The sequence below is a fragment of the Geotrypetes seraphini genome, chromosome 7 (assembly GCF_902459505.1).
Source record: "Geotrypetes seraphini chromosome 7, aGeoSer1.1, whole genome shotgun sequence".
In the NCBI taxonomy this organism is placed as follows: Eukaryota; Metazoa; Chordata; class Amphibia; order Gymnophiona; family Dermophiidae; genus Geotrypetes; species Geotrypetes seraphini.
Window position 1 is genome coordinate 62458196 of NC_047090.1, and position 27495 is coordinate 62485690.

The window sequence follows — 27495 nt, forward strand, 5'->3', positions numbered from 1 at the left end:
ATGAAAAACTAGAAAAATTGGGATTGGCTGAATTATTATTTTTGGTGGAATTCGTTATCCCAAATCTTTAAAATGGAGCTTGCAATAGCTATACAAAAGGGACATTTTAAGAAATTTAGGGATGTTTGGGAGCCATTAACAAAATACTGTACTGAATGATTATAATTTTTCCCTTTTTTGCATACACGTCCAGGGTGGGGAGGGAGGGAGGGAATATTTTATGATCTCTTATGCTTAAGAACATATGTTGGATATATGGGAAGGGGGATATTTGATGTGAGTTTGATTTTGAGGGTATATTAAGTGATGTTAAAGTAGAAAATGATTGTATATTATGTTACACTTATTGAAAGTTTTAAAATGAATAAAGATAAAAAAAAATAATAATAAAATTCACATGAGATATGGCACAATTTATGAACTATCCATCCAATATTCAGACTGCAGGAGGCAGGCCAGCTAATTCCTGTAGTCGGCAGTGGCAGTGGATATTCAGTGCCAGCTATTTCTGGTAACTGGAATTAATTATCCAGGATTTATTTGGCTGGTGTAAACTTCACCAGCTTAGTTAATATTCAGCACTGGCTGGTTATGTGCATAGTAGCCAAAGATAACACAGCCTGATTTGGCTGCTAAACTTCACCAGTCAGTGCTGAACTTGATATAGCTGGTTAACCTTTAGCTGCTAACTGCAAATATTCAGTAGAGAAGATCGGTTATCTTGTGCTGAATATCATCATTTCTAGATTTGTGGCTCAGGCAGCCACAGTGATCCCCAGCACCCCCCTCCATGATTCTGATTATAATAATCCGTGTAGACTCATCTATATCATCTGCACAGCTTCCTTATAAGCACAACAATAGAGTGATTTTTGCATTTCAACAAAACTAATTTGGAGAGCCATATCAGTTTCCTTTTTCTCTTATTTTTATTTATTTCTTCGCATAAAGGTCAATAACTCTTTTTATTGAACCTTTCAGTTTGGACCACTGTTTTTCCATTTCTCTAATGTTTTCCCATCCAATCAGCTCTTTCTTCAAGTACTCCACCATGCTACTAAAGTCTGCACATTTGAAATCCAGGATTTTGAGTTTTGTGTGGCTATCCTCCACTTTGGCTGCTTTATCGAACCAAACCATATGATGATCGCTACTTCCCAGGTGGGCCCCCACTAGGACATTAGAGACACTTTCACCATTTGTGATCACCAGATCCAGTACCGCTTTTTCCCTCATGGGTTCCATTACCATTTTTCTGAACAGAGCCTCTTGAAAGGCATTCACAATCTTCCTACGTCTTTCCGATTCCGCAGACGGAACTTTCCAGTTAGCATCCGGCAGGTTGAAATCACCCAGCAACATCACCTTCCCTTTCTTTCCCAACTTTTGTATATCCATAATCAGATCTTTGTAAATTTACTACAATTGAGTTGGAGGTCTGTAGATAACACCCAAGTGGATAGAAGTTCCTCACGAGATGCTTCTGAGAAAATTAAAGAGTCATGGGATAGGTGACAAAGTTCAGTTGTGGATAAGGAATTGGTTATCGGATAGAAAACAGAGCGTAGGGTTAAATGGTCATTTTTCTCAATGGAGGAGAATAAACAGTGGAGTGCCGCAGGGGTCTGTATTGGTACTGGTGCTGTTTAACTTATTTATAAATGATCTTGAAACTGGAATGACGAGTGAGGTGATTAAATTTGCAGATGACACTAAACTGTTCAAAGTTGTTAAAACACATGTGGATTGTGAAAAATTGCAGGAAATTGGAAGACTGGGCATCCAAGTGGCAGATGAAATTTAATGTGGACAAATGCAAAGTGATGCACATTGGGAAGAATAACCTGAATCACAGTTACTGGATGCTAGGGTCCACCTTGGGGGTTAGCGCCCAAGAAAAGGATCTGGGTATCATTTTAGACAATACGATGAAACCTTCCACCCAATGTGCGACGGTAGCCAAAAAAGCAAACAGGATGCTGGAAATTATTTTAAAAAGGATGGTTATCAAGGCTAAGAATATCATAATGCCCCTTTATTGCTCCATGGTGCACCCTCATTTGAAGTATTGCGTTCAGTTCTGGTCTCCTTAGCTCAAGAAAGATATAGTGGCGCTAGAAAGGTTCAAAGAAGAGCAACCAAGATGGTAGAGGGGATGGAACTCCTCTTGTATGAGGAAAGAATAAAATGGTTAGGGCTCTTCAGCTTGGAAAAGAGATGGCTGAGGGGAGATATGATGGAAGTCTACAAAATCCTGAGTTGAGTAGAATGGGTACAAGTGGATCGATTTTTCGTTTCGTCAAAAATTACAAAGACTAGAGGACACTCGATGAAGTTACACAGAAATACTTTTTTTTAAATTTAAATTTTTTTATTCATTTTCATATATCAACAAGTGTAACATAGAAATTTTAAAAGATCACATAAAACATACACTTGAATTCCTTCCATGTATCACTGTAAATACAATATATTATTCTGTATTTATAAACAATAATACCTAAAATATCTGTATTACTTAATATGTATAATAATTGTTGTTAAAATTTAAACCCTTCTTTTCCCTCCCTTCCCAATACACATAACAATTATAATAAAAATAATGACAAATATTTTATAAGATAAATTAAATAAAATGAAACCCACCCCCTCCCTTCTTAATAAGATTTTTATTATGGGAAAATGATTTCATTTATTACAGAAATCTGCTAATGGTCCCCAGATCTTCTGAAACTTGCCAAAATAACCTCTCTGTGTTGCTAATGCACGCTCCATTTTATATATATGGCATACGTAATTCCACCAGAAGTTATAGTTTAACCTATCATAATTTTTCCAGTTATATGTAATTTGTTGTACTGCTACCCCAGTCAATATAAATAAAAGTTTGTTATTGTTTGAAGAAATTTGACTCTTTGCTCTCATTGCTGTGCCGAATAAGATAGTATCATAAGTCAAGGCTACTGGATTTTCCATCATCCTATTTATTTGAGGCCAAATTGAATTCCAGAATAATGATATGATTGGGCAATAGAATAATAGATGATCTAATGTCCCAGCCTCAAGATGACAGTGCCAACATCTATTAGACCTAGAGCTATCTAATTTTTGTAAGCAAACAGGGGTCCAAAAAGCTCTATGCAAAAGAAAAAACCACGTTTGTCTCATAGATGTACATCTTAACCTCCAAGACCAAAGTCGTGGCCATTGAGATGCAGTAATCTGGTGCTTAATCTCAATGCTCCAAATATCCCTAAGACCATGTTTTGGCTTTTTATTAACAAATTCAGCTATTAATTTATACCACCTTGCGGCCTGGTGACCCATAGAGTCCATCTGAAAACATATGAATTCTAGGCTATGATAATTAATAAGACTATTCTATTCAGGGAACCCTGCCTGAATGGCCTGCTTCAATTGCAACCATCTAAAATATTGCGATTTATTTAATCCAAATTTATGTTGCAATTATGAAAACTCAAGCAGTTTGCCATTATTTATTACATCTTCTAAAATACGTATTCCTGCCAACATCCAATGTTTCCAGATGATTTTAAAACCGCCGACCTTGATCTTAGGGTTTAGCCAAATCGTTTGTGTTGTTGATTTATTTATTGGAATAGGAGTTAAATTACTTATATACCTTAAAGTTTTCCAGGTATCAACAAATATTTTGTGTTCCTTGTATAACCTTGGCATCTGGATACTAACAACATGACCAAGACGCAAAGGAAACACGAGTCTCCATTCTAGCCAGAACCAGTCTGGTATATTATCAGTGGGCTCTGGGAGGATCCAATACATACCTTGACGCAGAAAATAGGCTTGATGATACCTATAAAAGTTTGGAAAATTTACCCCTCCCTCCACAGTTGATCTTTGCAAAGACACTAAAGCAATTCTAGGAATTTTACCTAGCCAAATAAATTTTGTTAAAACCCTATTCAACTTTTTATAAAAAGACCCCTGAAAGAAAATTGGTATCATTCCCATTTGGTAACAAACTACAGGCAAAATCATCATTTTTACAATTTGTACTCTCCCCCACCAAGATAAATGCAAAGGATTCCATTGCTCACACATTTCTGTTACCTTCTGTAATAAATTTTTCTCATTAATTTTCATAGTCTCATCCACTGATTTTGCAATCCAAATTCCTAAGTATTTTAAACCATCTTCCTTCCAAATAAAAGAAAATGGATCAAATAAACCTTTTATACAATGTATATTTAATGGGAGAACTTCCGATTTATTCCAATTTATCTTGTAACCTGAAAATTTTCCAAATTTCTCTATCAATTCAAGCAAACATGGAATGGTTGATTCCGGATTTCTCAAATAAAGCAATATATCATCTGCATATGCTGAAACATTATATTCTCTATCTGAACGCAGAATGCCCTGTATCTCCTTTACCTGTTGAATAGCTAACAATAAAGGTTCCAAAACAATATCAAAAAGCAAAGGAGATAAGGGACAACCTTGTCTAACCCTCCTCTGTAGAGTAAAACGTTCTGAAAAAGTGTTATTAATATACATTCTAGCAACAGGGAAGCTATACAACGCTTGTATCATTTGTATAAATCCTGAACCTATACCAAACCATTCCATTGCCTGATACATGAAGGTCCATTCCACTCAATCAAAGGCTTTCTCTGCATCCAAAGAAACAGAAAAGGCAGGATCATTGATATCTTTTGTCAAATACATCATATGGAATGCCAGTCTAGTGTTATGAGAAGAATGTCTTTGAGCAACGAATCCTGTTTGATGCATACCTATAATGAAAGGGAGAGCTTTAGCCAATCTTATAGCTAATGTCTTAGCTAAAATGTTACCATCTACATTAATCAAAGAAATAGGCCTATAATTTGAAACCAAAGTGGGATCTTTATTTGGCTTAGGCAAAACTATAGTTAAGGACTCCGCCATAATGCCTGTGATACAACCCTTATTTGGTTCATAGACAAAACCGCGGAAGACAAAGGCGCGCGCCGACAACTGAGTGCAAGATGGAGGTGCGCGCCGAAGAAAATTACAGTTTTTAGGGGCTCCGACGGGGGTTTTTGTTGGGGAGCCCCCCACTTTACTTAATACAGATCGCGGCGACGTTGTGGGTGGTTTGGGGGGTTGTAACCCCCCTCATTATACTGTAAACTTAACTTTTTCCCTGTTTTTAGGGAAAAAGTGAAGTTTTCAGTAAAATGTGGGGGGTTACAACCCCCAGAATGCCCCCACAACGCGGCGTGATCTGTATAAAGTAAACCCCACACACCCTCGTCGGAGCCCCTAAAAACAGTTATTTTCTTCGGCGCGCGCCTCCGCACTGCGCTCAGTTGTCGGCGCGCGCTTTTGTCTTCCACAGTTTTGACCTGACACCCCCTTATTTAGTTGAGTCTGATATAAATTTAATAAATAGGGCAATATGATATTTTGAAATGACTTATAGAACTCTACCGTATAACCATCTCCATCTGGAGCGGATCCAACTCTAAGGGACTTCAAAGCTATTCCTAATTCTTTTAAGGATATTGGCTCTTCTAAACTTCGTTTTATGTGTTCAGGAATCTTTGGACCCTCTAATAATTTCAAAAATTCTAAACCATCTTTCCTTTTATCTAAATAAGTCTCAGAAGAATAAAGAACTTTGTAAAATTTTAAAAATTGTTTCAAAATCGGTTCAATTTGAGTATAAACTACACCATTCTCATCTTTAATGGCAACTAATTTTGTTCTTCTTTTTTTCGCCTTAAGATAGTTTGCCAACATTCTTCCCGACTTATTTGAGTTTCCGTAATACAAAACTTGCTGAGAAAATAAATTTTTCCTTATCAATTTGGATGAAATCTCATTATATTTACCTTTGACTTTTAAAAGATCTTGTTGTATAGAATACTCCCACTTTTCTATTAACTTCGCTTCCAAAGATTTAACTTCTTTTTCCAAATCAGAAAATTGTTTTTTAACCTGTTTCTGAAGATAAGCCGAATAAGAAATAATTTGTCCTCTCATGGATGCTTTAAAACAGGGGTGCCCACACTTTTTGGGCTTGCGAGCTACTTTTAAATACAATAAAATTTAAAAAAAATACAACGCACACTGTACACATAGAAAATGTTAATTATCATTCCTATTCCAGGGTTTTTCAAAGAGGTCAAAGCAGATGACTCTATGCACTATCACCTCAGTAATAACCATACAAAAATAGACAAATATACCCCCCTCCCTTTTTACTAAACCACGATAGCAGTTTTTAGAGCGCAGGGAGCTGCGCTGAATGCCCAGCGCTGCTCTCGACGCTCATAGGCTCCCTGCGCTAAAAAAACTCTATTGCGGTTTAGTAAAAGGGGACCTTAGTGTAAAATATAGACAGCAGATATAAATTGAGACATATTTCGATCACTAAATTTAAAATAAAATCATTTTTCCTACCTTGTCTGGTGATTTCATGAGTCTCTGGTTGCACTTTCTTCTTCTGACTGTGCATCCAGTCTTTCTTCCCTTCTTTCAGCCTGTATGCTTCCTCTCCTCCACACCTCATTCCCTCCCCCAACTTTTCCTTCCTCTCTCCCTGCCCTTTCTTTCTCTCTGCCTCCCTTTCCTTTTTTTCTGTTTCTCTTCTTTCCTTCTGTCTCCCTGCCTGCCCTTTTTCTTTCTTTCTTTCTCCCTGCCCTCCCCCAAGACACTGCCACTGCCATCGGGGACCAGGACCCAAACCGCCACCAATAACAGGCCCGAAAGCCGATGCCAATAACACGCCCAAAAGCCGACGCCGCCCCAACCTCTCCCTGCTTCGGCCGACCAGCATCGCGAGGAACTGTTGGGGGAAATGCTGCCGGGTCCTGCCTTCGCGGAAACAGAAAGTAGGCAGGACCCGGCAGCAAGAAGAGGAAATGCTTCACTAACATGTCTCCCGCCTTAGCCCGTAGCGAACGCTTGCTTCAGGGCTCTCAACATGTGCGTGCAGGCTTCCCTTCTCCCCCCCTCCCCCTCCCCGGGCATAACTTCCGGTTTCGGAGGGAAGAGAAGAGAAGCCTGCACGCACACGTTAGAGCCTGGAGCATAAGTTCGCTAGGGGCTGAAATCTCCAAGCCGGTTTTTTTGGGGTTTTTTTTAATGTTCAGCAGTGGCAGATGACAGCTGGGCGGACCGCCCAGCTAAAAGGCCCTAGGGAGAACACTGGAGAGGAAGGCTGATCGGCCCGTAGATCAGGACGGCAACACGAGTGCGATCGACTTGAGTTGCCTTCCTGAGCTACTGGTCGATCGCGATCGACGCGTTGGGCACCCCTGCTTTAAAAGCATCCCTTAAGACTTCTATGGAGATTTCATCTGTATCATTAATTTGAAAGTAATTCTTCATTTTTAATAGAAAAGTCTCACAAAATTTCGGATCAGCCAGCAATGTATTATTAAATCTCCATATAGGTCTATTATTTTTTTGATCTATCATTTTAATTTCAATCCACACCCCACCATGATCAGACAAAATAATTGGATCGATGGCAGCCTGTGTGACTTGATTTACTAATTGATTTGAAATGAAAATATAATCTATTCTAGAAAAGGAATTATGAACATGAGAATAAAACGAAAATTCCCAACCATCAAAATGAAGTATACGCCAAATATCTTTCAAGTCACAAGATTGTACAAAATTATCCAAACCTAATGATTTTATAACTCTCCAAGGATTCTTATCCATCAATGGATCCATAACAGCATTGAAGTCCCCAGCTACTACTAACACAGAAATACTTTTAAAGCCAATAGGAGGAAATTTTTTTTCACTCAGAGAATAATCTCTGGAATGCGTTGCCAGAGGATGTGGTAAGAGCGGATAGCTTAGCTGGTTTTAAGAAAGGTTTGGACAAGTTCCTGGAGGAAAAGTCCATAGTCTGTTATTGATAAAGACATGGGGGAAGCCACTGCTTGCCCTATATTGTTAGCTTGGAATATTGCTACACCTTGGGTTTTGGCCAGGTACTAGTGACCTGGATTGGCCACTGTGAGAATGGGCTACTGGGCTTGATGGAGCATTGGTCTAACCCAGTAAGGCTATTCTTATGTTCTTTTCAAAACAACTTATATTGATTCTTCCTTTCCCTCAGATGCCCTGCATTTCAGTCGCTTGGATATCTGTCTTTACATAGAGAGCTTTGGCCGGTGCTAAAAACTGCATTATGGCTTTGTAAAGGGGGATTAGTTTGTGATTACATATTCCATACTGGACGAAGGTGTGTTCTGTGTATACAAAAGACATGGATCTCTATTAGTACTGACTAAATAGGATCAGTGGGGTAGTAAGGGGGAGTGCGGGGTAGGGATAGGGTTGTCTGCTCTGGGCGCAGTCTTCTCTCTGCCTGCCCCTCTCCTTTCTGACCCACCTGCCGCACTCATATGCCCCTTCCCTTTCTTCATACCTCTTTAATTTTCCCTGCGCAAGTAGCATTACGAATTTACATTACAAATTTGCTGTCGGTGTCGCCTCTCTCTGATGTCATTTTTTGGGCCCTGCACCTAGGAAGTGACTTCAGAGGGATAGCCGACACGATGCTGGCAGCAAGTTTGTAAGGTTGCTCGTGTCTGGAAAATTAAAAAGGTGGTGCATCGCAGGGGGAGGTTGGGAAGGAGCGTGCGTCAGGGGGAGGGGGTTGGGAAGAGTGGTGTGCAGCGGGGGGGGGGGGGGGTTGGGAAGGAGCGGGTGGGGCGGAGAAGAGGGCGAGAGAGGGGCACCACCGCTCCGGACGCCACTCACTCTTGCTAGGCCATTGTGCAGGATTAATCTGTACTAGTCTGGCTTGTTTAGTTTTACAGTGGGTTTATTGATGTTCTACTGCTCACTGCAGTATGTAAGATGCTGCCTTTTCCTAAGTACACTCTTGTTATGCGATGTGTGGACTGTTACTAAAAATCATGTTTTTTATATAGATGAGAGGGGTGTCAAAAAATGATGGACCCCAGGTGTCACATAAGCTAGGTATGCCACTCCCTAGATGGCAGTGGCATCTTGGTAGCTCCTTCAGCCTAAATCTAGGCCTGGTATACATCAAGAGGTTGAGAACCACTTTAATAAGGTTAGCCAAAGGATTCTTCTCCTTATCATCTACTGTGCCTATTATCTTACAGCATTAAAAGAAAATGCAATATGAAAATTTTGTTTTGAGTTTAGATTGATACAAACTGTGACCTCAAAAACTGATTATTTATGGTTTCAACACATTGAATAATATTTGATATTTTTTCAGCTGATTCTGTCAAGTCTGTCCCTGATCCCTCATTGTCCTTCTCGGATATTGAACAGATATTTTGCCAAAAAATAGCAAACAATGAAGATGACTTGAAAAAGGCATTTCAAACTTTTGACTTGGATCATAACTTCACAGTCACGAAAGGAGAATTCCAGAGAGTGGTGGAAAATTTTCTTTTACCCTTAACAAAAGCACAGTTTGATTCTGTGCTGACAAAGGTGAGGTATCAATAGTGTTTTAGAAAAATTATACAAATACAATATTGCGTCAGCACAATGCAGTTATATGCATCCCTAGATTTTGCAGAATTTAATATATTTTTTGTGTACAGGCAGTCCCCAGGTTAAGAACGAGTTACATTTTGAAAGCTGTTCTTAAGTCGGATTTGTATGTAACTCAGAATTTATAGATTTTAAGATTCTTGCTGCTTACCTCTGCTTCTAGGTGACAAAATGGCCAATTGTTCTAACCAGTGTTCCCTCTAAGGTACAGCATTCACAAATACAAGCTGTTCTTAATGTAGCTATTCCTGAATCATTCCTGAATCTGCTGCAGGAGAAGCGTAGGAATCTAAGCTACTGGAAATACTGCTTGGTGAAATCAAGGGCTCCTTTTACTAAGCTGTGCTAGCAGTTTAATGCGCGTAAAAGCGCACGCTAAACCGCCAGCCCGCTAGCCGCTACCGCCTCCTCTTGAGCAGGTGGTAGTTTTTGGCCAGCGCTGGGGTTAGTGCGTGATGAAAAGTCGCGCGCGTTAACCCCGCTAACGCGGCTTAGTAATAGGAGCCCCAAATGAAGCTGCAACTGCGTTCTTAATTACAAGTCATACTTAAGACGGGAGTTTGTAATTCGAGGACTGCCTGTATTATATATTCTTCTGTATCATCTCAGAATTCTATAGTGTATATCAAGCATAGGTGTTCTGAAAGGGTAAATTTTTTGCCAGCAAGCAGGACTGAAGGGCAGATGCTGAAAACTTTGTGGCAGAGCTGGTTCAATGCCTGGCTGTACTGCAAAAGAACTGCTCCAAAAGCACTGTTCTTCAAACCTGCCTCTTCTCAGTGCGCTGGGACCTTTTTCAATTCAGCAAGCAGTAACTGCTGGTTCCTGAGGAAGGGGGTCAGTGGACCTCTGAAATGGAGCCCTGTTGGTCACGAATAGCACGCAGCTCCTTTGAGCACATTCTACTTCTTTTTGAAGAGAGAAGTTATATTCATGCTCGTTTTCTAGATTTTCAGCATTGAGTCCAGCTTGATTGATTTTTTGTAGGATTGTATGAACTCTGGTCGCTGTGTACCCCCAGGTAGGAGAACGGAGACGGCTTGAATTTTAAAAGTTTTTCACTTTATTTCACTGTTTAGCACATTGATGTGGTGCCCTCTATTACAAAATTGTGGTTTAGTCCTTGGGTTTACTAATGTGGCAGCTGTGCACATAGGGGTTGTAATTCTCCAATTGCGAATTGTGACACTGATGACTTTATCCACTTTCATTAATTATTTAAATTGAGCCTCATTCAGCCGTCTCTGCCCTCCTACTCCTATGGGGTCAGGGGAGACTTTTTTGTCTTCAACTATTGTGTGTATTCCTCTGTTGGGTTTTTTTCTATTTAAAATGCCAAAGCACTGTGGCATGTTCTAAGTAATGAACATGGAAATTACTGCCTTGTTAAAATCATAACAGTAATCCACAGCTCACTGTGAAATGTCACCTTTTCTGTCAGTGCCTGAGCCTCAATTGGCTCAGGAACTCATAGGAGTGGGGACATTAAAAAAAAAAAAAATTGTCAGTGATCTGTACCAGTCCTTGATCTCGCTCTCTCTCCTGCCCAATTAGCTTGTTCCCTCTGCTTCCACCCCCAATATTAAAACAACCATAAGAAAAGAGGCTTACATTTCATAAAATATTTCCTAATACATGATATATGCTTGTATTTTAGATGCAACTAAATAAAAATAAAAAACAACCAAAGCCCTTGTGGCCCTTGTATACCCCACTTTGAAGTGACTAGCACTAGGTAACAACCCCCCCCCCAAGATATTAAAATACTGCCCTGGTGTCTAGTTGCACCTTCCCTCTCTTCCTCATGTCATTTAAAAAATAGTCCCTGGTATCTAGTGGCACCCCGACCCCCTCGCCAAGCCGCCTCCATACTTCTGTACTTGAATAGTGGCAGGAGCAATGCCCACTCGCTCCTTTCTCCGTTGCTGCTGCTTTCAAAATGGTGGTGCCCCACCCAGTGTGGTACAGCCTGTCTGCCATATAAAGGAATTTCTACCTTATATGGTAGACTCACCCTACCTGGTGCATCCTGCCATTTTGAAGAAGGCATTGCTCTTGTCTTTTTTTAGGTACAGAGGTCTGGGGTATCGGGGGCAGCTTCAAGAGGGGTCAGAGTGCTGTTGGACACCGAGAACTATTTTTCTTTAAATCGGAGACAGAGGTCAGAGAGTAGACGCCAGGGATATTTAATGCTGGGGGGCAGAGGAAAGGAAGGAAGGGGACCACCAGACCACCAGGCTTTTAGCTTAGGTTGATGGGGTTAGATCAGTTCAGAGTACCATGGAACAGTGTAGAAAGCTATCGGGGGTAGGAGGTTTGGGTTGGACCATCTCTTTAATCCTTCTATGCCGTATTAGACCTGATGGTAAATTTCTCACATTGCAGTCTGTGCACAGGCTATTGGCTTCTCTGCATTGCAGCTGATTAGCCAATAGCTTGTTTACCATGCATTTAATGTTCTCTCTAAACCCCTTTCTACATTGTGTGGCCCATTACAAGCTCGCAGACTACTCATTACCCATGTGCTGCAGCCTGAGGTAGCTTTCAGCATTGGCCTCTGAGTCAGGCATGTAAGTGTGCAACATCATCTCATGTTGCTGGGATAGAATAGCTCTCCCATACCCCCCATCGTACACTACGTTCATCTAATCAAAACCTGCTATCCATCCCCTCTCTAAGACACATTAACACTATGCACACTAATATCTTTTCTGTTACGGCCTCTACCATGTGGAACTCAGCACCAAATTATATAAGATAAATTTCATCACTTGATAAATTTAAAAGTAACTTGAAGGCCTTTCTTTTTAAAGACGCATTTGGAGTACAATAGTCCTTCTAAGGACGGTAATGGAAACCTGTTCCTTGCCATCTTTTAGTCATTTTAACCTATTTTACAAGTACCTGACTATTTATTTTTTCGTTCCCCTCCCTTTTGTTTTGATCCTTCTCCCTCTCTTTGTCTTTATTTAAAATGTATTTCTGCCCTTTTCCATCTTGTATATCTGTATGTTAATGTTTGTTTGTAATATTAATTGTAATTTGTTTTTAATTTGTCCTTTTTATTGTTTGTTCTCATATTATGTAAAACCGCTTTGAATTTTGATAAGGTGGTATATCAAATTTTTAAATAAACCTGAAACCTCTCCCAGAGTTCATGACTTAATGTAGAGTTCTGAGCATGAATAGCTCTTCACATGTGCAGCAATCTTTTCCTCCTCAGTTTTGTTTTTCCATTCTGCCAAACAGACATGAAAACAAATCTCTCTAGATACTTATGAGAGGTTTTTACCTATGCATCTTCTAAGATTGTGGTCCCAGAAATCAAATAGGCAAGAGGTCAGCTAGTCCTAAAAGGATATTAGACATTGAAGCAGACACCCTGGCTTATGGCATTCAGGCTGAGACTTCTGTCACATCGAGGAGATGTGGTTCACAGAGATCAATGACTGGAATGTAGTTATACCAGGCTATAATCCGTTCAGGAAAGACAGGGTAGGAAGAAAAGGAGGGGGAGTAGCACCATATGTTAAAGATCATATTAAAACTACACAATTTGGAAAAAGGGAATGGTAAATATATTTACATTGGTGTGATATACAGGCTTCCTTCACAGTTGGAAGAAGTGGACAGAGATTTAATAACAGACATTCAGAATATATCTGAAAAAGGGGAAGCTTTACTAATAGGTGATTTTAATATGCCGTGTGTTAATTGGGGTTTTCCTATTATGGGGTCTTCTAGAAGTAGGAAGATCTTGGATTCTCTACCAGGAGAACTGTTCCAGCAATTGGTAAAGGAACCCACATGGGATGGGCTCATACTGGACTTAGGGCTAGATTCACTAAGGCCACGGATCGGATCCAATCCATGAGCGATCCGATCCGTGGCCGGGGTCTGATTCACGAAACGGGTGATTGGAATCACGTCCCCAACCGACTGCATGGATCGCTCTCCAGAGATCCCGACGCATGCGCAGACCATCTGTGGATGGTCTGTGCATGCACTGGCCCTCCGTGGCAGGCAGAGCTACAAAGAAAACTTTTTACTTGTGTTTTACTTTTTCGCGAGCCTGTGGTTTTAATCCGCTTTAAACCCTCGGGTTAAAACCACGGGCTCGCACTGCGGGGGAAGGCAAGGAGAGTCAGGGCAGCAAGTCAGGGCAGAAGCAAGGCAACGAGTTGGAGCAGAAGTAGGGCGGCAATTGGGGCAGAAGCAGGGCTGCGATCAGGGCAGAAGTAGGGCTGCGATCGGGGCAGAAGCAGGGCAGTGATTGAGGCAGAGAGCAAAGTCAGGGCACAGAACAGGAAAGTCGGGGCAGAGAGCAGGAGAGTCGGGGCAGAAGCAGAGCAGCGATTGGGGCAGAGAACAGGAGAGTTGGAGGGTAGAGAGCAGGGCGGCGAGTCGGGGCAGAGAGCAGGGTGGCAAGAGGAGAGTCAGGGCAGGAAAGCAGGAGAATCCAGGCAGAGAGCAGGAGATGCAGTTGGAAAGCACGTGAGCGTTTGGTCCCCAGCAGTCGCTTCTTTTGTTGATCGGCCAGCCCAGTCGGTGTTCCAGATTTCTTTAGTGACTTGCTGCCTGCCTACATTTGCATACTGTTCCCCCTCATTTGCATGCATGGATCGGAGGTTGCTCGGCGTCAAGGTTAGTGAATCAGGTTAGGGAACAATTGGGTCGCAAAGTGGTCAGGACACGATCAGTATCCTTTGGGAATCTAGCCCTTAGTGCTTACAAATGGGGAAAGTGTTTCTGATATTACAGTAGATGATCATCTGGCATCCAGTGATCACTGCATGGTATGGCTTAATATTAAGATGGGTATAGTGAGGGCTCGTTCAAAAGTAAAGGTCTAGACTTTTAAAAAAACTAACTTTGTTCAGATGGGGGATTACCTCAAGGAACATCTGGAAGGAATAGAAATGGAAGTGGGCAAAACTGAAAGGAGTTATTCTAAGGGCAACAGACTTTTTTGAGAGGCAAGTAAGTAAAAGTAAAAAGAAAAGAAGGCTGCTTTGGTTCTCAAAAGTAGTACTGAGAAGAATTAAGAGGTTAGCTTTCATAAGCCAGAAAACACCACAGAAAGAGGAAGACAGGCAAAAATATATGGAAAAGTTAAGAGAGGCTGGTCAAGTAGTCAAGAAAGCAAAGATGCAAATGGAAGAAAAAATAGCTGACATTAAAACAGACAAGATATTTTTTAGATATCAGTGATAGGAAGAAATGCAAAAGTGTCATTGTGAGATTCAAAGGTGAAGGGGAGAAATATATAGAAGCTGATAAAGAAAAGGCTGAATTGCTTACCAAATATTTCTGTTCTGTGTTCACAGCTGAAGTGCTGACAGCAGGACTGCAGAAGACAAACATGAATAGGGAGGGAGGAGTGGTAGACCTTGATCGATTTTCAAAGGGTTGTGTTCATGAGGAGCTAGCTAAATTAAAGGTATGCAAAGTGATGGGGGCCAGATGATGTACATTAGAGAGCTGCATGGGAACGGGGACGACGGGAATCAGGGTCAGGGGGATCCCGTGGGGACGCCCCCTAGGGTCACGGGGATTCCGTGGGGACGCCCCCTAGGATTGCGGGGATCCCGTGGGGACACCCCCTAGGGCTGGATGCACTCGAGCCACGAGGCTCATCTTCTTTTCCCTACCTGCCCTGCCGCATCACACAGCCGACCCTGAAGTCTTCCACGATGTCAGTGCTGACGTCGGAGGGAGGGCTTAAGAAAAGCCCTCCCTCCCTCCGACGTCAGCGCTGACATCGGGAAGACTTCCGGTCGACTGTGTGCTGCGGCAGGGCAGGTAGGAAAAATTCAAGGCAGTGGCGTACCAAGGCGGGGGCGGGAGGGGGCGATCCACCCCGGGGCAGCCTTAGAGGGTGTGCAGAGCCGGCCAGAACCCCTTACCTTTGTGGCGCTTTCTCCCGACTGACCAACCGACAACAGGCCTGGTCCGACAAAACTCTCTGCCCTGTAGCCGCGAATCTAAATTACCTTCTTACAGCAGCTGGATTCAGGACAGGGAGGTTTGTCGGACCGTGCCTGTTCTGTTGTCGGTCGGGCGGGGAAGCGCCATGAAGGTAAGGGGCAGGGAGAGAGAAAGGGAGGAAAGGTGGAGTGGAGAGGAAAAGACGCTTAAGGGAAATGGGTAAAACTGAGGGGGGAGAAGGACTCTGAAAGCACTGGAGAAGACAGGGGGGGGGAGAAGGACGCTGAAAACACATGGGGAAGACAAAGGGGTGGAGAAGGATGCTGAAAGGACATGGGGAAGATAGAGGGGGGAGAAGGATGCTGAAAGAACATGGGGAAGACGGGGAGAAGGACGCTGAAAGGACATGGGGAAGACAGAGGGGGAGAAGGACACTGAAAGCACATGGGGAAGATGGGGGAGAAGGACGCTGAAAGGAAATGGGGAAGAGAGAGTGGGAAGAAGATGCTGAAGGGAAATGGGGAAGAGAGAGTAGGGAGAAGATGTGAAGGGAAATGGGGAAGAGAGAGTGGGGAGTAGATGCTTAAGGGAAATGGGGAAGAGAGAGTGGGGAGAAGACGCTGAAGGGAAATGGGGAAGAGAGAGTGGTGCGAAGACGCTGGCAGGGAAGAAGACAGAGATGCCAGACTATGGGGGGAGCAGAGGGAAGAAGATGGGTGCCAGACCAATTTGGAAGGGGGGAGAAAGGGAGAGGCACAGTAACAGAGCAAATAGAAGACGCAGAGAGAAGAGAGATAGTGGATGGAAGGAATTGAATGAGAACATGAGGAAAGCAGAAACCAGGCAACAAAGGTAGGAAAAAAATTATATTTCTTTTTTTTTTTTTTTTTTGCTTCAGGATAAAGTAGTATATTAGTTGTGTTGATAAAAATTTATAAACATTAGAGGCTCTGGTATAAACCCGTTACAAAGTATGTGTTCTTCCCAATTACGGTAATATTTCCAAATTAATAAAGTCTCTTTGCTTATTTGTAAATGGGTTTCTACCAGAGCCTTTAATTCAGTAGCATAATTAAATGAAATAACTATTTCTGAAGTTTATAGGGACGGGCGGGGATGGAGGGTTTTCCTCGCGGGGACGGGTGGGGATGGAGGGATTCCTCGCGGGGACGGGTGGGATTCCTCACGGGGACGGGTGGGGACGGGTGGGACTTTGACGGGGACGGGTGAGATTTCTGTCCCCGCGCAACTCTCTAATGTACATCTGAGGTTGCTCAAGGAACTTAGTGAAGTTCTGATGGCTCCACTACTGATCTTTTCAATGCTTCTCTACAGTTGGGAGTGATACCAGAGGACTGGAGAAGGGTGGATGTGGTCACTCTTCACAAAAGTGGAAGTAGGGAATTTTAGGCCAGTAAGTCTGACTTCTGTGGTAAACAAATTAATGGAAGCACTTTTAAAACAGTGAATAGTGAAGTTTCTGTAATCTGGTGGATTACAGGACCGGAGGTAACATGGATTCACTAGAGGTAGGTTTATCAGACAAATCTAATCAATTTCTTTGACCGGGTGACCAGAGAATTGGATAGAGGGAATGTGCTAGATGTGGTATATTTAAATTTTAGCAAAGCCTTTGACAGTGTTTCACACAGGCATATAATAAATAAACTAAGTTCCCTCGGGATGGGCCCCAAAGTGACTTGCTGGGTCAGGAACTGGTTGAGTGAATGGCAACAGAGGAATGGGATATTACCAGTGGTGTGCCTCAAGGTTCTGTTCTTGGGCCTGTTCTTTTTAACTTTTTTATAAGCGATATTGTTGAAGGGCTGTCAGGTAAGGTTTGCCTCTTTGCGGATGATACCAAAATCTGCAATAGAGTAGACACCCCGGATGGTGTGAATAACATGAAGAAATACCTAGCAAAGCTTAAAGAATGGTCTGAAATTTGGCAGCTTAAATTTAATGCTAAGAAATGTAAGGTCATGCATTTGGATTGCAAAAACCCAAAGGTACGGTACAGTTTAGGGGGTGAAGAACTTATATGCATGACTGAAGAACGGGACTTGGGTGTGATTGTATGTGATGATCTTAAGGTGGCCAAACAGATTGAAAAAATGACAGCAAAAGCTAGAAGGAGGCTAGGGTGCATAGGGAGAAGTATGGCCAACAGGAAAAGGAGGTATTCATGTCTCTGTATAGTACTCTGGTGAGAACTCATTTAGAATAGTGTGTGCAAGTCTGGAGAACACAACTTCAAAAAGATATAAAAAGGATGGAGTCGGTCCAGAGGAAGGCTACCAAAATGGTGTGTAGTCTTCGTCATAAGGCATATGGGGACAGATTTGTAGGAGAGGGGAGATATGATAGAGATGTTTAAATACCTACGTGTCATAAATGCGCGTGAGTTGAGTCTCATTTGAAAGGAAGCTCTGGAATGAGAGGGCATAGGATAAAGTTAAGAGGCAATAGGCTCAGGAGTAATCTAAGGAAATCTTTTTTACAGAAAGGATGGTAGATGCGTAGAACAGTATCCCAGAAAAGGTGGTGGATACAGAGACTGTGTCTGAATTCAAGAAAGTGTGGGATAAACATGTGGGATCTCTTAGAGAGAGGAGGAGATAATGGTTATTCCAGGACAAGCAGGCATGATATTCTCACATGTGGGTGACGTCATCTACGGAGCCCCGATGCGGACAGCTTTTCAAGCAAACTTGATTGAAGATTTAAGTTTGCTCTGCTGCTCCACGCATGCGTGCCTTCCTGTTCCACTAGAGGGCGCATCCCCTCCTCGTGGTCTCCAGTTCGTTTTTTTTTGCGGAGCCTAGAAGTCATGTATTTTTAGGCTCTGCCCCAACTGCCTTATAGCACCGCAATTTTCATTTATTTTATCGATTAAAGTCACTGTGCGCGTTTTCTGTTAGTTTTTTCCTGCTAGTCGCGAAGTTACCTTTGTTTTAACCGACCTGGAGGCTTCCGGGTCGTCGTGGCTACGTGGGCCGCGGCCGGTTTCGTTTTCTATGTCCCGGCCTTTGACCGGTTTCAAAAAGTGCACCCGGTGCGAGCAGCTTCTCTCCATCACAGAACCGCATCGCCGGTGCATCCTCTGCCTGGGGGCCGACCATCCAACCGATTCTTGCCCCCAGTGCGCTACTTTCCAGAATCAGGCCCTCCGTCGAAGGAAAGCCCGCATGGCGGATCTTTTCACCGCTGAGCAGCCCTCCACCTCGGCCTCGGCCCCGGCCTTGACCTCAGCCCCGCCTCGAGACTCGACCCCGAAGTCCTCGGGCACGCAGAAGTCCTCGGCTCCGGGTAAGTCCCCTCTTCCTTCCTCAGGTTCCGCGCCGGCGAAGAAGCCAGCCTCGGGGACACCGGCAGCGCATGGTGGAAGTTCCATGCCTTCGGCCCCGGCGAAATCCTCCAAGTCCTCAGGACGTGCCTCCACCACCCGGGAATATTCAAAATCGAGGTCGCCCTCGGTGGAGTGCACCGCGGCTCCGGACATGCCCTCGATGCTGTCTGTGCCCGTTTTTCAGGACATGCTCTGAGCAATGACCTCGTCGGAGCTGTCCGCCACACTGGCCCACCTCCAACCGGCCCCGACCTCGACCTCGCGTGTGCCGGACCAGCCTGAGCCTCGCGTCGAGCCCCCCCGGGGCAAGGTGCGCCAGCCTCGCCGCATCTCATTCTCCTCGGATTCCTCGCCGAGGCGCTCGAGACGCTCTCCCCCCACGGACTGCCGCGGGGCGAAGCGTCGCTCTAAACTAATCGAGCCCTCGAATCGCCGGACTTCTAAGAAGGCCCGGAGTTCCCCTACTCTACGGGGCCGCTTCCCGACGCCTCGTGCGGGACCGCTGAAGGTGGCGGAGTTATCACTCTCCAACCCTCGGATTCTTCTGATTCCCCCTCGGTCCGGGGCTCCGAACCGAGGTTCCAAGCTTTCGCCAAGAGAGTCGGGGTCCAGGTCTCCGACTCGACATCGGTCGGTACCTCGTACCCTGGCGGCGTCTCTGAGGGGCTCCTCGAGACGACGCAGGTCCTCGACCCCGGAACATTTTTCAGTGTCTCCCAGGTCTCGGAGCGCGGGTCGGAGCTTGAACCTCGATATTCAAGGGAAGCCTCCCCGTCCTTTTCCGCCCGAAAGAGGTCTCGTTCACCGTTCCCACACGGGGCTCCGGGAACGTCCCGCCCCTCCTTCACTCGCTTTGTCCAGGACATGGGCCACGCTCTTGACTTAGACCTTCAGTCCGACTCAAGGTATTCTAAGGAGTACCTGGCGGAGCTGGATATGCCGTCGCCACCCAGAGAGTCCCTTCGCCTACCGCTCAACCCGGTACTCCGGCAGGCTTTCATCAAGAATCTGGAGACCCCCTATATGGCGACGGCTGTCCCCTCCAAAATGGAGTCCAAATACCGTACAGTGCCCTGCCCGGGGTTTGAGCACCCACAGCTCTCGCACCAATCGCTGTTGGTGGAATCTTCCTTAAAAAAGGCTCACCCCTCCCGAGTCTCAGCGGCGGTCCCCCCAGGTCGGGAGGGTCGGACCCTTGACAAGTTCAGCAGGAGACTGTACCAGAACTCTATGATGGCCTCTAGGGTGCAAAATTACACCTTCACCTTCACGTCCTACCTGAAACACCTCATTGGACTGTTGGGAGCCTTTGCGACTGACATACCGGCCTCCCGTCAAGGAGCGTTTGGCCTGCTTCTGGAGGATTTCTCCAACCTACGCCTCCATTTATTCCATGCGGCCTATGATGGCTTCGAACTTTCCTCCAGGGTGGCGGCCTTTGCTATCGCCATGCGTCGCCTGGCTTGGTTGCGCCTGGTCGACATGGACCCCAACTTACAGGACCGGTTGGCTAACCTCCCCTGTGTGGGCAAAGAACTTTTTGATGATACCATCGAAGCGGCTACGAAACGCCTCTCTGAGCACGAGTGCTCGTTTACATCCCTGGTCCGGCCTAAGCCTAAGCCGTCTGCGTCCAGGCCGTTCAGGGCCCCTCCGCGCCGCTACCCACAAAAATCTACTCCTGCTTTCTCGCGGCCTCTGCCCCGGTGTCCGCAAGCTCACCACCGGGCTCTGCCCAAGTCCCAGCCACCTGCGGCTGCTAAACCGCCCCTGTCCTTTTGACGGGATACGCGGATAGGGGCTGGCCCCCTCCGCCACAGTTCCAGGCCTCCTTCCCATCGGGGGTCGCCTCAGAGCCTTTTACCCTCGCTGGGAGCAAATCATGTCGGACGCATGGGTCCTTGGCGTGATCTCATCAGGATACTCTCTCAACTTTCGGGAGATTCCTCCAGACAGCCCTCCAAGTATGTACCCTCCCAATTGGGCCCAATTGCCCCTCCTTCTCTCAGAAGCTTGAGACCTGCTTCGTCTGCGGGCTGTGGAGGTGGTTCCCCCGACCAACGGGGGCAAGGTTTCTACTCCCGTTACTTCCTGGTACCGAAGAAGACGGGAGACCTTCGCCCAATTCTAGACTTGAGACGCCTGAACAAATTTCTGGTGCGGGAAAAGTTTCGAATGCTTTCCCTCCCGATTCTCTACCCTCTGATCGACGAGGGCGATTGGCTCTGCTCCCTCGATCTGAAGGAGGCCTACACACATGTACCAGTGCATCCCGCTCACTGCAGGTTCCTGCGTTTTCAAGTGGGAGACCTTCATTTACAATACCGAGTCCTCCCCTTTGGCCTGGCATCGTCACCTCGAGTCTTCACGAAGTGCCTCGTGGTGGTCGCAGCTGCCTTGCGCTCTCAGGGCTTTCAGGTATTCCCCTACCTGGACGACTGGCTGATCAAAGCCCCGTCCAGGGAGGGGATTATCTCAGCGACCCGACAGACTATTATTTACCTTCAGGGTCTGGGGTTCGAGGTAAACTTTCCAAAATCCCAGCTGCACCCCTCTCAGTCCTTACAGTTCATCGGGGCCGTGCTGGACACGACTCGCCTCCGTTCCTTCCTTCCCCCTCCGCGTCTGGAGGCGTTAGTAAGTCTGAGTCGACGGATTTCGCAGCTGACCTTGGTCTCAGCATGGCAGATGATGACGCTTCTGGGCCACATGACCTCTACCGTCCACGTCATACCCTTCGCCCGTCTCCATCTGCGGATCCCTCAATGGACTCTGGCTTCTCAATGGCGTCAGGACCGTGATCTGATCAACCGTCCCGTGCAAGTGACTCCTTCCTTGCAACGATCGCTCTGCTGGTGGGCCGACTCTTCAAATCTTTCCAAAGGTTTGCTCTTTCTCGCCCCTCCACACAGCAAGGTACTCACCACGGACTCGTCGGAGTACGCTTGGGGGGCTCAACTGGATGGCCTACGCACTCAGGGGATGTGGTCAGCAGAGGACCGTCGCTGTCACATCAATGTGCTGGAACTTCGGGCCATCTATCTCGCCGCTGTGGCCTTCCAACATCTGCTCCACGACCGAGTGGTTCTCGTCCGTACCGACAACCAGGTGGCAATGTACTATGTAAACAAGCAAGGCGGGACGGGGTCCTGGTCCCTCTGTCAGGAAGTTCTACGCCTCTGGAAGTGGGCGGTTTCCAACAACATCTTCCTTCGAGCGGTGTACATACAAGGAGAGCGGAATTGCCTGGCGGACAGACTCAGCCGCCTCCTCCAGCCGCACGAGTGGTCTCTGCATTCTCAGGCCTTGCGACAGGTGTTCGACAGGTGGGGAACCCCTCAGATAGATCTGTTCGCTTCCCCCCTCAACCACAAACTGCCTCACTTCTGTTCCCGGATGTACTCCCCGGACCGTCTCGAGGCCGACGCCTTCCTCCTAGATTGGGAAGGAAGGTTTCTGTACGCGTTTCCGCCTTTTCCTCTGATTCTGCGGACGCTGGTCCACCTCATATCGGTGCGAGCCACTCTGATCTTGATTGCCCCTCGGTGGCCGTGCCAGCCTTGGTTTTCCCTTCTACTTCAACTCAGTGTCAGGGACCCTCTGCTTCTGCCTCTGTTTCCCTCTCTGCTATCTCAGAGTCAGGGTTCGCTGTTACATACCAATCTTCAGTCTCTTCATCTGACTGCTTGGTTTCTTTCCCCCTGACTTCTCTTCCGGTGTCTCAATCAGTCAGGGAGATATTGGAGGCTTCGCGAAAGGCCTCGACTAGAATCTGCTATTCCCAGAAGTGGACTAGATTCTCGTCCTGGTGTTCCTCTCACCGCCAGGACCCGGTGTCGGTCCCTGTGTCTTTGGTTCTGGAGTATTTGCTTCATTTATCTCACTCCGGCATGAAGACAAACTCCATTCGAGTACATCTTAGTGCGATTGCTGCCTTTCATCAGCCTCTGGAGGGGAAGGCTCTTTCACTCCATCCCTTAGTTTCTTGTTTCATGAAGGGTCTTTTGAATGTTCATCCTCCTCTCAAACCTCCCCCGGTGGTTTGGGATCTCAATGTGGTTCTGGCTCAACTCATGAAACCTCCGTTTGAGCCTCTGGACAAATGTCATCTTAAGTTTCTCACTTGGAAGGTGATTTTCTTGCTTGCACTCACTTCCGCTCGGCGGGTTAGCGAGCTGCAGGCTCTGGTGGCGGACCCGCCTTTCACAGTATTCCATCATGACAAGGTGGTCCTCCGCATTCATCCTAAATTCTTACCTAAAGTGGTGTCTGATTTCCATCTCAATCAGTCCATTGTTTTGCCCGTATTTTTTCCCAAGCCCCACTCTCATCCCGGAGAGGTGTGGCTCTCCACACTCTTGACTGTAAAAGAGCGTTGGCCTTTTACCTTCAACGCACTCAGTCCCACAATTGTTTTTGTCCTTCGACCCCAATCGCTTGGGTCACCCAGTTTCCAAGCGCACCTTGTCCAACTGGTTGGCTGCTTGTATTTCTTTTTGCTACGCTCAGGCTGGTCTCGCGCTGCATGGTCGAGTAACGGGACACAGGGTCCGAGCGATGGCAGCTTCTGTAGCCTTCCTCCGGTCCACGCCCATTGAGGAAATCTGCAAAGCTGCCACGTGGTCTTCGGTTCATACTTTCACCTCCCACTACTGTCTGGATACATTGTCCAGGAGCGATGGCCGTTTTGGCCAATCGGTATTGCGTAATCTGTTTTCCTAAATTGCCAACTTCCCTCCATCCCTCTTCAGTTAGCTTGGAGGTCACCCACATGTGAGAATATCATGCCTGCTTGTCCTGGGATAAAGCACAGTTACTTACCATAACAGGTGTTATCCAGGGACATCAGGCATATATTCTCCCCGAGGTTGGCTTCTTTGCTGGTTACGTGAACTGGAGACCACGAGGAGGGGATGCACCCTCTAGTGGAGCAGGAAGGCACGCATGCGCGGAGCAGCAGAGCAAACTTAAATCTTCAATCAAGTTTGCTTGAAAAGCTGTCCGCATCGGGGCTCCGTAGATGACGTCACCCACATGTGAGAATATATGCCTGCTGTCCCTGGATAACACCTGTTACGGTAAGTAACTGTGCTTTACTGCAGATGGAGAGACTGGATGGGCATTTGGCCTTTATCTGCTATCATGTTTCTATGTTTCTGTGAGCCTGAGCAGCATGATAGTACCATAATAAATTGGGTACTCTGAATCCACAAAAATTATATACAGGATGAGAAAGAACATATATTCATTTAAAAAAAATACCCTTCTCAAATGTCATTTCAATTTTCTTAGTCCAAGTTATGCAGAGGTATAAATCCACTATAAATAGCTCCTGAACTTAAATCCTTTTTAGTTACTATCAAAGGGGCTGAGCCTCAGATCCCCATGTGTTGTATGTGTTTTACAATCACACTAGAAAGGGAATTAACCTCACTGGCTCATGCTCCCCTCCTGCCCTGTTGTTAATCAAAAACACTTATAGTTCTTAAAACAGGGACTTAACTTTTAGATCCCGGGCAGGGTTTGTTGAAAATAGGCAGTGAAAGTTGTTGTTACTCAATCTTTCCTGCGAAGGGACTAGCAGAGACAGCCCGTTGCAATGCTCCCGAACTTCCCCTTCTCAGAGCCCAGTGTGTCCTTCCTCCCGCACTGGTCCGACGTTGCCATCATGCCGGAAAGTCTGCTGGCTTCAACAGCGATTCAGCAGTGTTGTTTGTGGCTCCCCCTCCTGCCTTCCGTCCGCTGCGGTCCACTCGGGCGGAAACAGGAAGTTACACGTTATTGGAGTCAGACAGTGGCAGGTGAAAAGCAGGAAGAGGAGCCACGTACAACACTCTCGAAACACTGAGGCCGTCAGATTCCTCGGCTTAGCGCTGCCAGAGGGAAAGACATGCCGGGCTGTAAGGAGAGAGGGTCCAGCGCTGGAGGGAAAGGCATGCTGGGCTATAAGGAGAGAGGGATTGGCGCTGGAGGGAAAGGCAAGTTGAGCTGTGAGGAGAGAGGAATTGGTGCTGGAGGGAAAGGCAAGCTGGGCTGTGAGGAGAGCGAGATGAAGGGAGAGAGGTTCGACCTGGGGTAGTGTGGAGGAAGAGGGAAAAAGATACTTGAAGGGAGAACTGTTGGGAAGAGAAAGGGAAAAATGGTGGACCTGGGGAGAGGGAGGGAGGCAGACAGACAGGGGGAGAGATGAGATTTGGGGCAGTTGGGAAGAGGAAGGGAGAGAAGTTTGATCTGGAGATGGAAGGGAGGGAGAAATGTTAGGCCTGGGGGTGGAAGAGAAAGAGAGATGCAGCATCTCTTTTTTTTTTTTTTTCCTTCCATCTCATTGTTCAGCATCAAGGGGGGAGGGAAGAAGAACAACAGAAAGGAGAGGGAGCAAAATGTTGGACCAAGAGGAGAGAGGAGGAGAGATAGAAGGAAATAGGAGGCTGGGAAAGGAGTGAGATGGGAAATGGGAGAGCTACAGAATAAGAGAAGATGGAACATTGATAGGTAGCTGGAAATTTCAAAAAGAGAAGGATGAGAAAGGACAAGATTTGAGTGGACAGAGGCTTTTTATTATTTTGGGGTATTTTTGCCATTATTTTTTTGGATCTTTCTGTGTGGCTTTGTGCTCAGAGGTCCCTTTCTTGGACTTTCTCCAGCAGCAGTCTCACGTGGGTGGACTGCTGCACACAGGCCAATCTCCCTGAGTACCTGTGGAGCTGGCCTGCTTTGTGTCCCTTCAGGAGCTTTGTGTCCCATTCCACTGGGAGCTGCTCACCTGCTGATTTATCTGAGACCTGAGCTCAGGCTGTGGGGCCCCTTTGTAACAATCCTCTAGGTATCAAAGTTTCTGCCCCTGGTGCGTCACGAGGACTTTGGGGGTAGGAGTTCATGGTCGAGGTCTGCTTGATTGGTAGCCAGAAGTTTTCCATTGGCAGACTAGTAGTGGCTATTTCTGAAGCAGAAATTGTTTCCCTGCAGGCAGGCCGATTCAAGCTGACAGACACTGGAAGTCACAGTGAGTACACCCATTATTCCCTATGGGGAAAGGGGGGTATAAAAAAATCCAGTTTTGAAGGTTTCTGGGGTTTGGTTTCTTTCTATCAAAAACTGCAGGAGAATAGGTTCAGTTCAATCACATAATATATATACCACCTCTAGTCTTTAAATTCTTATTTAGTCAAAATCTTTAGTCAAGTACCTTAGGCTTATATACTCTATACAAGGAGGAAGAAGCCTCAGATCTCTGTCCCCACCTCCAAAACCCCTAATTCACTATTTTTATTTTTCTGTTTGGCTTCAATGGGCCATTTTTGGCTCAAATTTTATGGTAGCGACCGTCTTGGATTTTTAGTGATTTTATTCTAAGTCCTTTTTTCTGCCTCAAAACCCCTTATTTTGCCTAGGGATCATCCTGTTATGGATGCCCCAGGTCAAACTGTGTTTATTGTGCAGTTACTAACAGAGGAGTGGTAATATTCCATGTGAAGGAGGGGGCGGGAGCTTCAGGCTTAGTAACTAATCAATCCTCCAAGGTGTTGGAACCCCTAAAAGCCTGAAAAGACCAGTCTGCGAGGAAGAGATCCCACTCGGAGACCGCAAGTAACGAGGGGGCAGAACCAAAGCACATGGTAACTGAGGAGAGCTGTATTCCCCGGTCTGGGATTTTAGAGGGTTCCTTGGGGCCTCTGGTGCAACGATTTTCCAACTTTGTCAGCCTTTTATGAAAAGTCTACTTAACAGGTCCAACAAGCTTTGCGCTGCCTTATGCCTGCTCCTAGTGTCAGTGACCCTTCAGAGTAGAACTGGGATGATTGGAAGTCTCTTTCCATGCCCCTATTATCACATGGCTCCTCTTCGTCTGTGGATGATCCCTTTTGGTGTCCTGAGGTCAGAAGGCAAGAGCTGCTGTGGATCATGGTGATGAACACTCAGTGCATCACCTTTTCAAATCGGTGTCTGTTTCACATATCATTTCTGAAACCCTCTCTGCGCTGAAGCTCAATGTCCAGAACCCTCCACCTCTTAGTTCTCCATTATAACCATCACTAATGCACAGACAAACTTTTTTATTTATTTATTTTATTATTTATATACCACTTTTAGCCTAAGTGGTTTACATTCAGTTACTCAAGCATTTTTTTCCTATCTGTCCCAGCAGGCTCACACTCTACCTAATGTACCTGGGGCAATGGGGGATTATGTGACTTGCCCAGGGTCACAAGGAGCAGTATGGGATTTGAATCTACAACCTCAGGGTGTTGAGGCTGTAGCTCTAACCACTGTGACACACACTCCCAGTCCTGCTCATCCTGACATCACTAGTTGGGGCTTTGATGTTCAGGGTTTGTTGGGTTGGTCCTTGATGCTTAGGGAGTGTCGGCAGTTGGGGTGAGTTTCACCTCTTCAGGGGGATGTTGGCAGGAGGGAGTGGCATTCCTCCTGCCTGTGTTCAACAGGGGTGGGTGTCACCACTTTGGGGGTGTGGCGGCAGGTAGGAGGGGCATCCCTCCTGCCGGTCTTCAATGGTGGGTAGTGGGGTCCAGGGAGTGTTGCCACTTTGGGAGGTGTCGGCAGGAGGGAATAGGCATCCCTCCTGCCAATTGTGATGGGGAAGGGGGTCGCAGCAGGAGAAAGTGGACATCCCTCCTGCTGATTTGGGGGTACTTGTCGAGGGGTCCCCTGCCAAAGCCACTCAGCTG

General features: G+C 45.9%; 1 protein-coding gene across 4 annotated transcripts in view; it reads left to right on the plus strand.

Annotated features, from left to right (window-relative positions):
- Positions 1-27495, plus strand: part of EFCAB6 (EF-hand calcium binding domain 6) — a 474908-nt gene that overhangs the window by 15433 nt on the left and 431980 nt on the right. For all 4 annotated transcript variants that reach the window (XR_004540188.1, XM_033953069.1, XM_033953071.1 and 1 more), the window contains exon 3: positions 9248-9468. Coding sequence is in view for 3 of the 4 variants with exons in the window: in XM_033953069.1 (XP_033808960.1) it covers positions 9248-9468 (221 nt within the window). In the remaining variant the exon portion in view is untranslated. The remainder of the gene's footprint in view (positions 1-9247; positions 9469-27495) is intronic.